Below are 14506 nucleotides of genomic sequence, written 5' to 3'. Positions count from 1 at the left end.
GCGCCCGTGCGTTTGGGGACAGACACCTGCAGACGCACAGTCTGGCAGAGTGAAGACTTGACAAGCAGGTAGAAGGCGCTGGGGACACAGAAGACGGGAGGTATCCTGGCAGAGAGGATGCCCGGAGCGGTGGGGGAGAGTGCACGAGCCCCCAGCCTGACAGAAGAGGGACGGGGGCACAGTGAAGAGGACGGCAGTGCTGGGTTCCGTGAGGATGGAGGACGGCAGGGCTGGGCTCGGGAGGACGGGGGACGGCAGGGCTGGGCTCGGGAGGACGGGGGACGGCAGGGCTGGGCTCCGGGAGGACGGGGGACGGCAGGGCTGGGCTCCATGAGGACGGGGGACGGCAGGGCTGGGCTCGGGAGGACGGGGGACGGCAGGGCTGGGCTCCATGAGGACGGGGGACGGCAGTGCTGGGCTCGGGAGGACGGGGGACGGCAGGGCTGGGCTCGGGAGGACGGGGGACGGCAGGGCTGGGCTCCATGAGGACGGGGGACGGCAGGGCTGGGCTCGGGAGGACGGGGGACGGCAGGGCTGGGCTCCGGGAGGACGGGGGACGGCAGGGCTGGGCTCCATGAGGACGGGGGACGGCAGGGCTGGGCTCGGGAGGACGGGGGACGGCAGGGCTGGGCTCGGGAGGACGGGGGACGGCAGGGCTGGGCTCGGGAGGACGGGGGACGGCAGGGCTGGGCTCCGTGAGGACGGGGGACGGCAGGGCTGGGCTCGGGAGGACGGGGGACGGCAGGGCTGGGCTCCGGGAGGACGGGGGACGGCAGGGCTGGGCTCCATGAGGACGGGGGACGGCAGGGCTGGGCTCCGTGAGGACGGGGGACGGCAGGGCTGGGCTCGGGAGGACGGGGGACGGCAGGGCTGGGCTCCGTGAGGACGGGGGACGGCAGGGCTGGGCTCCGGGAGGACGGGGGACGGCAGGGCTGGGCTCTGGGAGGACAGCTCTCTCTGAAGTGCCTGGTCAAGCCCTGGGATCTCGGAACCAGAAAACTATGCCTGGTCTTGGCTCTTCCAGCAGCGGGCTAGCAGGCCCTGGAAAAGCTACTTTGCTACCTCCGGGCCTCATCTGCTAGGGGGTCTGGGCTTTGGGATCACCAAGACCCCTTCCAACTTCAAGATTCCAAAGTCTTTTGGCCTTCAGAGGCCTGTTCGTTTGGTGTTTTTCAGGACAATCGTTAGACATACTCAGAAGAACTGCATCTCTAAAGCAGTACTAAGAATAGTTCAGAAAATGTCAAGAGGTTAAACAGGAAAAACTAACATGGGAAGACTGTTTTTCCCAAATCTGCTGAGTGCTTTGAGTGATACAGAGTTCCAGAGGCTAGATTGCTAATTTTCCCAAAACAGGACCCGGGAACTTTGACCCCGGTGCCATGAACACACACACTTGAGAAGACACTCCATGCCCGCGCTCAGGAACTGCCCATCGTGACGTGACCCAGACAGGCCTGGCTTGTCCCGGAGGCCTGAGCAGAGCTGGCACCTTCCCTTTCCGCTGCCCCAGTGAAGGTGGGGGCAGGGTGAGGCTCTGTCCACACTGCCCAGGGCCTCGGGTGGCGTCCAGCCAGCCGGGGGTGCCTGCTGGCTCACCTGTCCCGGTTTCCACACTGCGGGTCACTGCAGAGCCCAGTGTCTGCGCACACCCACACACCTGCGACCCTGCAGCTCAGAGCCTCCCGTCCTCGCAGTCAAAGGTCTGTCATTAGGGACAAGCACCAAGAACACTTGTGTGTGCTCTGAGATGCTCCCTCCCTCACCGGCCACACTGGGCCTGCCCGTCTCAGTGGGCACAGTCTCCCCACTTTCTCTGGGCGGGATGCCCAGGGAGGCAGCAGCTCGGGTCCGGCCTCCCGAGTGGACCGGGTCTGCACTCACCCCCACGTCTCAGGCACGCAGCTGCCAAACGGGCTGCGGAGGTCTCAGGAGATGGTCCTGAGGTCCCACGTGGCAGAAAACCATGCCTTCCTGAATTCCTGTTGCCAAATATCTCCCAAGAGCAAAGGTTCCAAAGCACAGAGGCTCCGCCCCCCGGCCTGGGGCTGGGGGTGGGGTGGGGCGCTAACCCTGCGGGGCTGAGACCCCCCGGCAAGGCGTCCCCCTGCGGGGCCGAGACCCCCGGCAAGGCGTCCCCCTGCGGGGCTGAGACTCCCTAGCAAGGCGTCCTCCTGCGGGGCCGAGACTCCCTAGCAAGGCGTCCCCCTGCGGGGCTGAGACTCCCTAGCAAGGCGTCCCCCTGCGGGGCCGAGCCCCCCCCCCCCCGCAAGGCGTCCCCCTGTGGGGCTGAGACCCCCCGGCAAGGCGTCCTCTTGTGGGGCCGAGACCCCCCGGCAAGGCGTCCTCCAGCGGGGCCGAGGCCCCCCGGCAAGGCGTCCCCCTGCGGGGCCGAGCCCCCCCCCCAGCAAGGCGTCCTCCAGCGGGGCCGAGCCCCCCCCCCCCCAGCAAGGCGTCCTCCAGCGGGGCCGAGCCCCCCCCCCCCCGGCAAGGCATCCTCCAGCGGGGCCGAGCCCGAGCCCCCCCCCCCCCCCCCCCCCCGGCAAGGCGTCCTCCAGCGGGGCCGAGACCCCCCGGCAAGGCATCCTCCAGTGGGGCCGAGCCCACCCCCCAGCAAGGCGTCCCCCTGCGGGGCTGAGACTCCCTAGCAAGGCATCCTCCTGCGGGGCCGAGACTCCCTAGCAAGGCGTCCCCCTGCGGGGCCGAGACTCCCTAGCAAGGCATCCTCCTGCGGGGCCGAGACTCCCTAGCAAGGCGTCCTCCTGCGGGGCCGAGACTCCCTAGCAAGGCGTCCCCCTGCAGGGCCGAGACCCCCGGCAAGGCGTCCCCCTGCGGGGCCGAGACCCCCGGCAAGGCGTCCCCCTGCGGGGCTGAGACTCCCTAGCAAGGCGTCCTCCTGCGGGGCTGAGACTCCCTAGCAAGGCGTCCTCCTGCGGGGCTGAGACTCCCTAGCAATGTGTCCTCCTGCGAGCTCCCAGCACAACCCCGCCTTCCGGTTCCAGAAACATCCCAGAACACACGGAGCAGACACACAAGATGCAACTGCTTTGTAACACGGAGCAGCACCCAGGGCGGGAGAGAGGGCGGCAGCACCGTGTTAAGGAGGGTCTGCCATGGGGGACAGGTTCACGGGGACGAGGAATGGGAAATGAAAGGATTTCCTTCACCTCACCAGCCACAGCAGCCGCGAGGCAGCGCGGGGACCCATAGCCTGGAGCCTGCGCAGCCCCAGCGCTGGCTGAGGAGCAAGTCCTCGGTGCCCATCATTTTATAAAAGAACCCTTCGGCAAAGATGCTGACAGGCAGCCACGGAGAGAGCTGAGCAAGGCCAACACAAAAGACCCTCCTGGGTGCCGGGCCGTGCAAGGGGGTGCAGGCTCCCAGAGCCGGTAAGGTGAGGCCCCTGGCTCATGTGTCACGCGGGCGCAGGGCGAGGTCATGCTGCACAGCCCACAGCAGAGACCAGAGGCCGAGTGCCAGCATCCCGCGCCAGCATGGCTGCCTGGGCGTCTCCTGCAAATCTCCTCACGGCTTGATGGCTCGTTCCTTCTCGTGCTTTTCATCTGGATGGACCACAGTTCACTCCCCAGTTGCCTAGCAGGTGATCATCAGCCACTCCTGTCTCCTCGTGGGGCCTGACAGGTCCAGTTTGCTGGACTGGGGGTGTACAGAGCTTCCACGGCGAGGCCAAGGTCAGAGGGCCGCGCCACAGTAGGGATGCCACCCGAAGCCAGACCTCCAACTCCCGGGGCCACACCCTCTGCCCACGGCCGCAGTGTGGCATTCTGGTGTGGCGGGAAGCCAGCTGTCCTGCAAGGACAGCAGCTGTGGGGCTGTAACCTCTGCATGCGGCAGAATCCTCTCCCCACCCCAGCTCCGACCTCTGCGTTCCCCGGTGAGTGAACGGCAACACCACCCACCTGAGCACCCCAAATAGAAGCTTTCCTTCCTTCCTCCACACCCACCAACACTGTCAATTCTCCCCCTTCCCGCCCTCCCTCTCGAGGACTTCTGGGAGCCAGCCTCTCCTCCCCGTGCCAAAGGGCACCCCACCCCGGCTCCCGCGGCCCACCTGAGCTCAGCTCCCGGGCTCTCATGCCGGAACACCCCCTTCCAGGTACTTCACACGAGGCCAGTCTGCCTAGCACCCTTGCCCCTCCAGAGACAGGCCCTGCCATCCCTCCAGCCTCACCCTGGACCCTCCTCTCTGCCCTGTCGACTCTGACTCCGAACCACCCTCAGCCTCCAGAACGGGGAATGTGCTCACCCTTGGCCTTCTGGCCTGACACAGGCTGCCTCCCGGCCTAACTACCCCACCCGGCTAACTCTTGTCTGGACAGCTCCTTCTTGGCCTTTGAAGGCCACTTCCACAAAGAAGCTGTCCCCAACTCCCAGACATGTGACAATGTTTTCTGTGACTACAATGCCTGAAGATGAGGTGGGCGGAGGAGGGGAGGGAGACGGAAGGTCAAGGCCTCCCCTGCTGCAGGTCAGGCGGGGTCAGCCTCTGCGCACCTGCTCAGGGGCCGGAGGACACAGACCAGAGGGAACAGCGTTCCTCACAGCCTCCCTGGGGCGAGGGGAGGAGGCTAAGACGGTTTCAGCCACGGGCAGTCCGGACGACAGAGCCACTGGCTCCACAGCAAGTGTCCCCACGGTGAGAAGAGGCAGCTCAGGACAGACCCTGTGAGCAGACAGTGTCTCCGTTCTTGTGCATCTCGAGGTGAACCCCAGGTAGATTGGGCCTGAGAGGGAATTTATGAAAGTGGGGGTGGAAAAGGGGGTGTTCCAAGGGGGTCAAGTTACGGACAACACATCACATAAAACGGAAACCATATTTTAGGGTCTTAGAACCTCAGGGGCTCAGACATCAGGGCTCCCCCGAAGGGCAGGCCCCCCGAGATGAAGCTCTGCCACATGGACACCCAGGTTCTACATGAACCCCAGTGACAGGAAACTCACTGCCACTCGGCCAGCAGCTGCCGGGCCAGCAAGGGCAGCACCACCGTGGGTGGGTCCCCACCCACGCCGTAACTCTCACCACCGTGTGCTGAGGGCCCCCCTGGGTGGGTCCCCACCCACGCCGTAACTCTCACGGCCACCCTCGAGGCCCGTGCTGCCGCCCCGTTTCACCAGCAGGGAGACGACTGGACTCGGGTTGGGTTGAGTTCAGGGTTCCTCCCCTGACATCCAGCCCGCTGGGGCTGTGGGCCCCCCAGAACGTCACCACAGGAAAGGAGAATGTGCCTGTGCCCAGTGTACTGACAGCTCGGTGAGGGTTCTGTGTGCGCTCCGGAACCCGCACAGGACGGGGGAGTGGGCCGCGGCCGGAGGCGGAAGTGCTCTGTCCATGCCAGGTGCATCCTGCCCCGCGCCCAGCAGCTGGGACGGGCCTGAGGGCACCTGTGCCTGTGTGCCTGGCCCGCCTTCCCGTTGGCACGCCCATATCCACTGTCACCCGTGTCCCACGGCCCCTGACACGCCCACACCGGCAGCCGCCCGTGTCCCACAGCCCCTGACACGCCCACATCGGTGGCCGCCCATGTCCCACGGCCCCTGTGGCACTGCAGCGGCTGGGCACGCCCCCTAGAACGGAGCTCGTGGCGACCTGGCACCCTCCACTACCGGCCACCAGGGGCGTTCCCAGCACGGTCCCCGGCTATGGTGCCGCTGCTGGCCTGGGTCCCGCACTTCGAGAACCTCGGCTCCTACAGGAGTGCTCCAAGCCAGCCATGAAGTTATCATTTGTCCTGACGGTAAAAATGGGGAAAACCCAAAGGCAGAGGAACATCTTCAAAATCCTTCCCACATCCACTAAAAATACAATGATAATAGAAAAGTAATGAGGATCATTTTCTTCTGCTTGGCACTCAAGGTCCTCTAAGGTCGGGGCCTGCCTGGCTCAACCCCACCCCCCACCCCCGCCTCCAGATGAAGCTCCGCTGAGCTGTCCATCAGATGGGGACAGTGACCTTTGCCCGAGAACATACATCTACAATGTTACTATTAGAGGAAGGGGCACACTGTGTGACAATGCACACATCCACAATCTTATTATTAGAGGAAGGGGCACACCGTGTGACAGTGCACACATCCACAATCTTACTATTAGAGGAAGGGGCACACCGTGTGACAGTGCACACATCCACAATCTTACTATTAGAGGAAGGGGCACACTGTGTGACAGTGCACACATCCACAATCTTACTATTAGAGGAAGGGGCACACCGTGTGACAGTGCACACATCCACAATCTTATTATTAGAGGAAGGGGCACACCGTGTGACAGTGCACACATCCACAATCTTACTATTAGAGGAAGGGGCACACCGTGTGACAGTGCACACATCCACAATCTTACTATTAGAGGAAGGGGCACACCGTGTGACAGTGCACACATCCACAATGTTACTATTAGAGGAAGGGGCACACCGTGTGACAGTGCACACATCCACAATGTTACTATTAGAGGAAGGGGCACACCGTGTGACAGTGCACACATCCACAATCTTACTATTAGAGGAAGGGGCACACTGTGTGACAGTGCACACATCCACAATCTTACTATTAGAGGAAGGGGCACACTGTGTGACAGTGCACACAGACCCTGCTCTCCCTCGGCCCAGACAGAGGTTCCTGGGGAGGCGCGCTTCAGCTTGGGGCCACGGCCACAGTGCACAGCCACCAGAGGTGTCCAAATCCCGCTGGGCCCCGAGGGCCCAGACCAGGCCGGTTCCCCCTCTCCCCGGGCAGCGGCTGAGCGGGAGCCTTGCTGTCTGATAAGCGGCGACTTGGAGCTGAGTGCGGTGGCAGCGCTCTGCGTCACCTGCCGCTCACGGACCTCAGACAGCATGCACTCCGTGCCCTGTCGTCCAAGCTCGTGAAGAACAGCGGGGGCTTCGTGACATTTACCGACCCGGAGCGGGCAGAGGGGTGCACGCTTTGTGTAAGAGCTCCCTGCTCAGCACCTGGGGCGTGGGCTCGGGCAGTCCGGGAAGAGGAAGCATCAGATGAGGATGCCTCCGTCACGGAGGAAGAGGAGCAGACACACGTGCCCCCGTCACGGAGGAGGAGGAGCAGACACGCGTGCCCCCGTCACGGAGGAGGAGGAGCAGACACGCGTGCCCCCGTCACGGAGGAGGAGGAGCAGACACGCGTGCCCCCGTCACGGAGGAGGAGGAGCAGACACGCGTGCCCCCGTCACGGAGGAGGAGGAGCAGACACGCGTGCCCCCGTCACGGAGGAGGAGGAGCAGACACGCGTGACCCCGTCACGGAGGAGGAGGAGCAGACACGCGTGACCCCGTCACGGAGGAGGAGGAGCAGACACGCGTGCCTCCGTCACGGAGGAGGAGGAGCAGACACGCGTGCCCCCGTCACGGAGGAGGAGGAGCAGACACACGTGCCTCCTGACGGGGGGGCGAGGGGGGACACGTGGGGACGGGGTCACTCACCGCTGGCCTTCACCCGCGTGCAGGGTGAGCTCCTCGTTGTTGCGGGCGCGGACTGTCAGCTCATGCTCTGTGGAGTTGAAGACATCCAGGAGCAGGTGGCACTGCCGGGTGCTGTGTGGGAAAGACAGAGGGGCCTTCAGAATGTCCTGACAGCCCAAGAGGAGAGTGACTTTGCCTTTTCCTCTTCCCCGAAGACTGTCCACTACTTGAGGGTGTCAGGCGAGAAGGGCCCCCGGGCTAAGGGATGGCTGAGACTCATTCCGAACAAAACTCTAAGAAGTGGGTGGAGACGCCCCTTGGTCCTGGGGTGGTGTGCCCGGCACAAACCACGTGGCCTGGGAGGTAAACAAGTCCTCCAGGTGTCTGACACGGGAGGCCCAGAACACCTGCAACGTGAGTGAGCCAGCCTGCGAAGGCACCGGACACAGTGTCACTGAACAAGTGCCATGTCCACGTCACAGTCCCCTCAGCCGACGTGGGCTGGCTTTCACAGGCCTCAGGCACGGAGCGGGCCAGGTGCGTGTCTGCCCGGGGTCCCGCACACCCTCCCCTCCTCGCGGCTGTGGAAGACACCGCAAGTGTCACTCCCCCCCCCAGCCCTGTGAGAAACCCCTCTCCCCGCCCTCCCCACTGCAGGTGATGACGAGGAGAGGGGAGGTCCAGGGGACAAGGTTCTGGCCAGGAGACTGCCCACCCCAAACAAGGAGACAAGGCCTGAGAGAGGGCGGCACCCACCCTCGGGCCTCCCCCGCCCCTTCCTTCCTCCCTGGAGATGAACGAGACGTGAGAACCCTGGCAACCGTTCGCAGGCCATGAGGACGCACACCGCAGCTATGGAGGGCACGGTGGGGCCGGGGGGTCTGGGGAGTCACAGCGTGGGGCAGCCCCACACCGCCGCCTGCCCTCTGGACTCATTAGCTACCCACGAAGGACCAACCACACACACTCCGCCCTGGGGTGCGGCTTCCGTTACAGTTCAATGCTGCCTAAGACTAACATCGCATCCTAAATGCCAAACACCACTGCTGGCACATGACAGGTCATCAATAGCTATCTGCAGACTGACACAGGACAGCTGTACCCCTGCCAGGGACAGACTCAGGGGGCAGCCACAGAGGCAAAAGACACTGAAAAAAAAGACCCAGAAAAGGACGGGGGCTCTGGATCATCTTCGCCTAGTATGACTTCCACACAGGCCCCTGCAATGCATCTGTATTCTCAGATGTGCTCGCTGACGCGGGGGGCGGGGCTTCGCTGGCTGTGCGGGGCAGGGGCGGAAGAGCTGACGCTCCCACAGGGGCCACTCGTCACAGTAGTCCTGGGCTGTCCTCCCTAGACCTGTCCCCTGGGGAAGGAATGTGAGGCTTGGGAGAGCTGAAAATGTAGGGAGGTGACTGAGACCCAAGACGTAGCACACAGAATCCTCTCATTGTTATAGGAGAGGAGAACACAGATTACAGACCCAGACTCCGTTCTGTTCTTGCCAGAGGAGGGAAGTGAGGTGCAGAGGGGTGCAGGCACTGGTCTGCAGGTGTGCATGCACACATGCACATGTGCACACCTGCACACACGCACGCACACATGCACACACGCACACATAGATGCACACCTGTACACACACATGTGCACACACACATGTGCAGGTGCACAACCTGCACGTACACATGCACACATGTGTGCGTAGGTGCACACACAATGTTTACACATGTGTAGATGCACACACATGCATGCACATGTGCACACACATGCATAGATGCACACCTGCACACACACATGTGCACACACGCATGTGTAGATGCACACCTGCACACATGCTCAAAACACACACACAAGCATCATCAAAAGGCCACAGGGCATCTGTGAAGTATCAATTTTTAAAAATGTGTGCGCACAGCCCTGTCTCGAGGGAGGAAGGCGGAGCGCGGCCCCCCAGCTCTCACTGCGCACACAGTTAGACGTCGTCTGACACAGTCTTCGGATGAGCAGGTCTGCGCCGGGTGCTTCTGGGTTCTCTGGGTGGGGGTGTCCCCGCCCCCAAAGGTTCAGCACTGGGAAAATATTCATTAGCTCTGACAGCTGCCTACAAGAGGCCTCTTCACTCAGCTCACAGAAAAATGAGCTTTCAAGAATGATCTATTCTGCCTTTGTCATAACTTCATGAAATCTTTAATCACAGCAAAATCTTTCATCAGAAGAGGGAATTCGTAAAACATTCATCAGAGGAGGAAAAGGGCAGCGGTTCTCTCAGAGCAGGGCCGGGCAGGTGATTCCAGTAGCCGTCGGGATCACTCGGCTGCACGAGCACGGATGTCCTCCACACACACCCACGCGGTCCTTCCGTCCTGGGTTCTGACTCACCGCGTGCGGGTTGGGGCGCCCGGGATCCCGCGCCCCATGCCCTCTCACTGTGGACAGGAGACGTGGCTAGGTTTCTGTCTCTGCTGTTCACGAAAAGACCCCTCCCCAGATGGCGGTCGTGCCACCACAACATCCTGGCTCCGCGTGCCTCCGCGTCCCCCGGACGGCCGCCTGGCTCCGCGTGCCTCCGCGTCCCCCGGGCGGCCGCCTGGCTCCGCGTGCCTCCGCGTCCCCCGGACGGCCGCCTGGCTCCGCGGGTCTCCGCGTCCCCCGGACGGCCGCCTGGCTCCGCGGGTCTCCACGTCCCTCGGACGGCCGTCTTTTGTTTTAGGCTCCACTGAGCACAGAGCTGACGTTAATTCTTGTTTGCTTTCTGTTTGGGCTATTTTTTTCTCCTGAATCCATCTTTCTGAAGTGCAGGGAGGCCAGGGAAACTTCCCTGGGAGATGTAGATCAGAACAGGTCTTTGAAGGACAGAGCCCCCCGCCAGGATGGGGGGAGCGGAGGACGCAGGGCCCAGCGGCAGGGAGGAATCGGGAGAAGAGCTGGGGAGAGGGCGAGGCTGCCGGTGGGAGAAGACCCCGCCCGGACAGAGAGAGCCGTGCCCGCGAGCCCTCCTCCCCCTCCTCCCCCTCCTCCCCCTCCTCCCCCTCCTCCCCCTCCTCACTGTGGCCGGTCAGCACTGTCTCCTCCGCGGAGAACTGGGGCTGCCCTTCATTCCTCAGCAGAATGCAGGCAGATATCCACGGAGCCCCTGCTGTGGCACTTGGGATATGGAAATGAACAAGGAAAATAGGGTCTCTGCTTCCATGGAAACCACACTCCCCTTTGGGGAGAGGGCTGAGAAAGATGAAGGGAGTTAAAAAATTTTAAATTGAGTCATATTGTGTTAAATGAGGAAAAAACAGGTTCAAAAGGTGGCTGGGTGGGGGGTTTGGACCCACATACAGTCAGGAGCATGCCTGCATAGCAACTAAAAACAACTACAAAATAAAACTTTTAAGAAATGTATTTACCGTAGCAACACACCTAGAAATAAACTTAACAGAATGTACACAGGGTATTTATGGAGAAAACTCTCAAGTTTTAGGAATGGTATTAAAGAAGATGAAAAAAAATGTGTAGATGTATTATGTTCAGGGATGGGACAATTTAATATTTTTTTAAGAAGTCACTTCTTTCCAACTTTATATAAATTCAGTGCAACTCAGGGCTTGGTCATACTTGACCCACCGGTTCTAAATTTATGCATAAGAGAAAGGGGTCCAAGAACATGAGAAACAATGGGAGGGAAACCAGAGACCAAGAACTGTTACAAAGCGGTAAGGACAAAGGCACGGCTGCTCACGCAGTGACGGGGAAGTGCATCAGCAAGAGGACCACAGACCAGGGCAGGTCCGGGAGCACAGGGGGACATGGGGACGGGGTATGTGACCGAGGAGGCTGCGCTGATTAGGAAGAGAACTCGATAAATACAGCTGGCACAAATGGTTACGCATGCACACGGAAAGTGATACTCCTACCTCACACCATGAACAAAATGAAGTCCAAGCAGACTGAAGACCTAACTAAATGCAATAAAATAGAGCAATAGCTAAAATCCCTTAGAGGAAAATAAAGGTGAACAGCATATACTCCTGAAAGACAGAAGGACTTCAATGAGTGACAAGGGCTCATGCAGAGTGAGGGTCTGGGGAGCGGGGTGTGAGCAGAGCACCTGCACCGACGGTCCCACGAGCACCACGAGCCCTCTGACACGGGGGCTGCAGCACAGGCCCCGGGGGCTGGCAGGGACAGCGGGGCATGGACGGTCCCACGAGCACCATGAGCCCTCTGACACGGGGGCTGCAGCACAGGCCCCGGGGGCTGGCAGGGACAGCGGGGCATGGACGGTCCCACGAGCACCATGAGCCCTCTGACACGGGGGCTGCAGCACAGGCCCCGGGGGCTGGCAGGGACAGCGGGGCATGGACGGGCCATGAGCACCATGAGCCCTCTGACACGGGGGCTGCAGCACAGGCCCCGGGCGCTGGCAGGGACAGCGGGGCATGGACGGGCCATGAGCACCATGAGCCCTCTGACACGGGGGCTGCAGCACAGGCCCCGGGGGCTGGCAGGGACAGCGGGGCATGGACGGGCCATGAGCACCACGAGCCTCTGACACGGGGGCTGCAGCACAGGCCCCGGGGGCTGGCAGGGACAGCGGGGCATGGATGGGCCATGAGCACCATGAGCCCTCTGACACGGGGGCTGCAGCACAGGCCCCGGGGGCTGGCAGGGACAGCGGGGCATGGACGGGCCATGAGCACCACGAGCCTCTGACACGGGGGCTGCAGCACAGGCCCCGGGGGCTGGCAGGGACAGGGGGACGTGGACGGGCCACGAGCCCTCTGACACGGGAGCTGCAGCACAGGCCCCAGGGCTGGCAGGGACAGCGGGGCATGGACGAACCATGAGCACAGAAACGGCGGCGTCCTCCTCGGGACGCAGAGAACACCCCAGCGTCTTACAACAGTATGTAATATAATCTAAACCACCGCATGGGAAGAGGCAGGAGAGGTCCCGCCTTCGAGGGAAAATAAAATGGACGACAACCTTACCAGGACAGCCTTTACACACGTCCCAGCAAGTAACAAAAGTCTCAGAGAAACAGATGTTATAAAGAGGAGCCACAGACATTTCAGATAGAAAAAACGGAACTGAGATGTCCACCCGGTGACGGGCCAGGTGACGGGACTGACAAGATGACCAGACACACAGTCAAAAAGGACACAGCAGACACTGCAAGACCACTGGCCAACCTGGTCTGCCTGACCCTCGGTGAACACTCTCCACCCAGAGCAGGGGACACACACTTCTCACAGCTCCGTGCATTACCAAAGTGGGCCGTGTTCTAGGCCAGGAAAGAGAAAAAATAAAAAAAAGGCAACTTTTTGAATGAATGAAAACACTTGAATAGACAGTTCAACAAAAGGCAAATGAGCCCAAAAAACACTGTTCCATACCCTTCACAGTTAGGGAAACAGAAATTAAAACCCTGCCCCAGTACCACTCCCCACGTTCGGAAGCGGCTTCAAGTAAACACTGACAATGCCAAGTGCTGGCGAGGAGAGGGAGCAAACAGGACCTTCTGTCGTGCTGGTGGGACTGCACGGGGGCACTGCTTGGCGGGGTCGCTGACGGGTGTGTCCACCCGCGATCCCACTCCTAGGAATGCACCCTAGAGAAATGAAAACTCACGCTCACCAAAACATTACAAACAGGCATTGACAGCAGCCCTACTCACACACACACTCTCACACACACAAAACAGACTGGAAACAAGGCAAAGGTCTCTCAACCAGTGAACGGACCCCATACACTGTGTGCACCCTGCAGGACAGGGAAAATCTCAGCAATTAAAAAAAAATCAAACCACTGATATACTCAACAGCATGATGGATCTCAAAATCAATATGGTTAAGTGGAAAAAGTCACTTTCAAAAGATTACATACAGTCTGACTCCATTTCCACGACATTGCGGGAAAGTCAAGAGTGAACAAGTGAGTGGCTGGAGGAACAGGCCGCAGTCCAGGGGTCAGGGTGGGGCAGGGTCTAATCACAAGGAGCAGCATGTTGAGGTTCTGGGGTGACAGAACTAACTGTTCTTCGTCCTGACTGTGGTGGAAACATGACTGTGTATGGCAGGGCTCATAAAACTCTACACTAGACAAGTCAACTTTCCTGTGCGTTAATTAAACAGTTTTAAATCAATATAACTAAAAATAAGCACCACAATGAGCTTGATGAACATACAAAGGTCATTCTGAATGCCAGTTCTGTTGCTTAATGACTAATATCTTAAGCAAGTCATTTAATGCCCCTGAGCCTCAGTGTCCCCAGTGAAGACATGGAGTTAAGAGGAAGTGCGGTAGGGAAAGAACTGAGCGTGATTTGCAGAACCACAAGCAGGCTGCTGGACAGAAATGCAAGGCGTGGTGACGGCCGGTCTGGCTGCCCCAAGAGGCAAAGCATGTCACTGAGCCAGCGGAGCAATCCCTCTGATTACCCAACACTGACTCAGCTCGAAGCGAGTGCGAGAACGTCCCGTGCCAAGGACTGAGCCTACCCAAAAACACGGCACCGCGACCAGAAAGGGCGTGGGGCTCCTCCTCCCACTGAGGTCAGCCGGCCTCCTGCGGGCCTCCCGGGGTCTGGACCCCCACGTGCAGTCATTCCTGGGAGTGCGGAAGTGAGTGACCACAGAGCCAAAACAAGTAGTCACGGCCATATGCACCTTTATCCGTGTGGTCTTTTAAAATTCGATAAGCCTGTCTACTTTTTCATTGTCTTCTTTACAGAGAAGAAATATATATATATATATCATATATATATCATATATCATATATATATGGCTTCTTGTACATCTCAAGAAAGCCTGGGAGCTTAATTCAGCCTAAAACAAAGAAAGAACAGAACGAAGAATCAAAGGTGCTGCTGCTGACGTTAAACTTCTCGTCATCACTGCCGCACGGAGTCACCAGCTTTCAAATGTCCCTGAAGACTGTGGATGCCTTCCCGGTCACTAAGCCAGGCTTTCTCGCAGAGTGAGTTAGGGAAGGACCACCGGAGTCAGACCCCCTGCAGGAGCACCTGCCGTCAGTGAGGTCGCCTACACGGTGGGAACGAAGCCAGCCTGGCCCGAGAGGTACTGA

At 60.3% G+C, this 14506-nt stretch overlaps 1 protein-coding gene across 4 annotated transcripts in view; it reads right to left on the bottom strand.

The window, feature by feature from the left end:
• The window catches only part of TRAPPC9 (trafficking protein particle complex subunit 9), a 355177-nt gene that overhangs the window by 111620 nt on the left and 229051 nt on the right, over positions 1-14506 (bottom strand). For all 4 annotated transcript variants that reach the window (XM_066265607.1, XM_066265609.1, XM_066265608.1 and 1 more), the window contains one exon: positions 7454-7564. In XM_066265607.1, the coding sequence (XP_066121704.1) occupies positions 7454-7564 (111 nt within the window). The remainder of the gene's footprint in view (positions 1-7453; positions 7565-14506) is intronic.

This window comes from Saccopteryx bilineata, chromosome 3 (genome assembly GCF_036850765.1).
Source record: "Saccopteryx bilineata isolate mSacBil1 chromosome 3, mSacBil1_pri_phased_curated, whole genome shotgun sequence".
NCBI lineage: Eukaryota > Metazoa > Chordata > Mammalia > Chiroptera > Emballonuridae > Saccopteryx > Saccopteryx bilineata.
The sequence above is the reverse complement of the archived record's forward strand: the minus strand, read 5'-3'. Positions and strand labels throughout refer to the sequence as shown.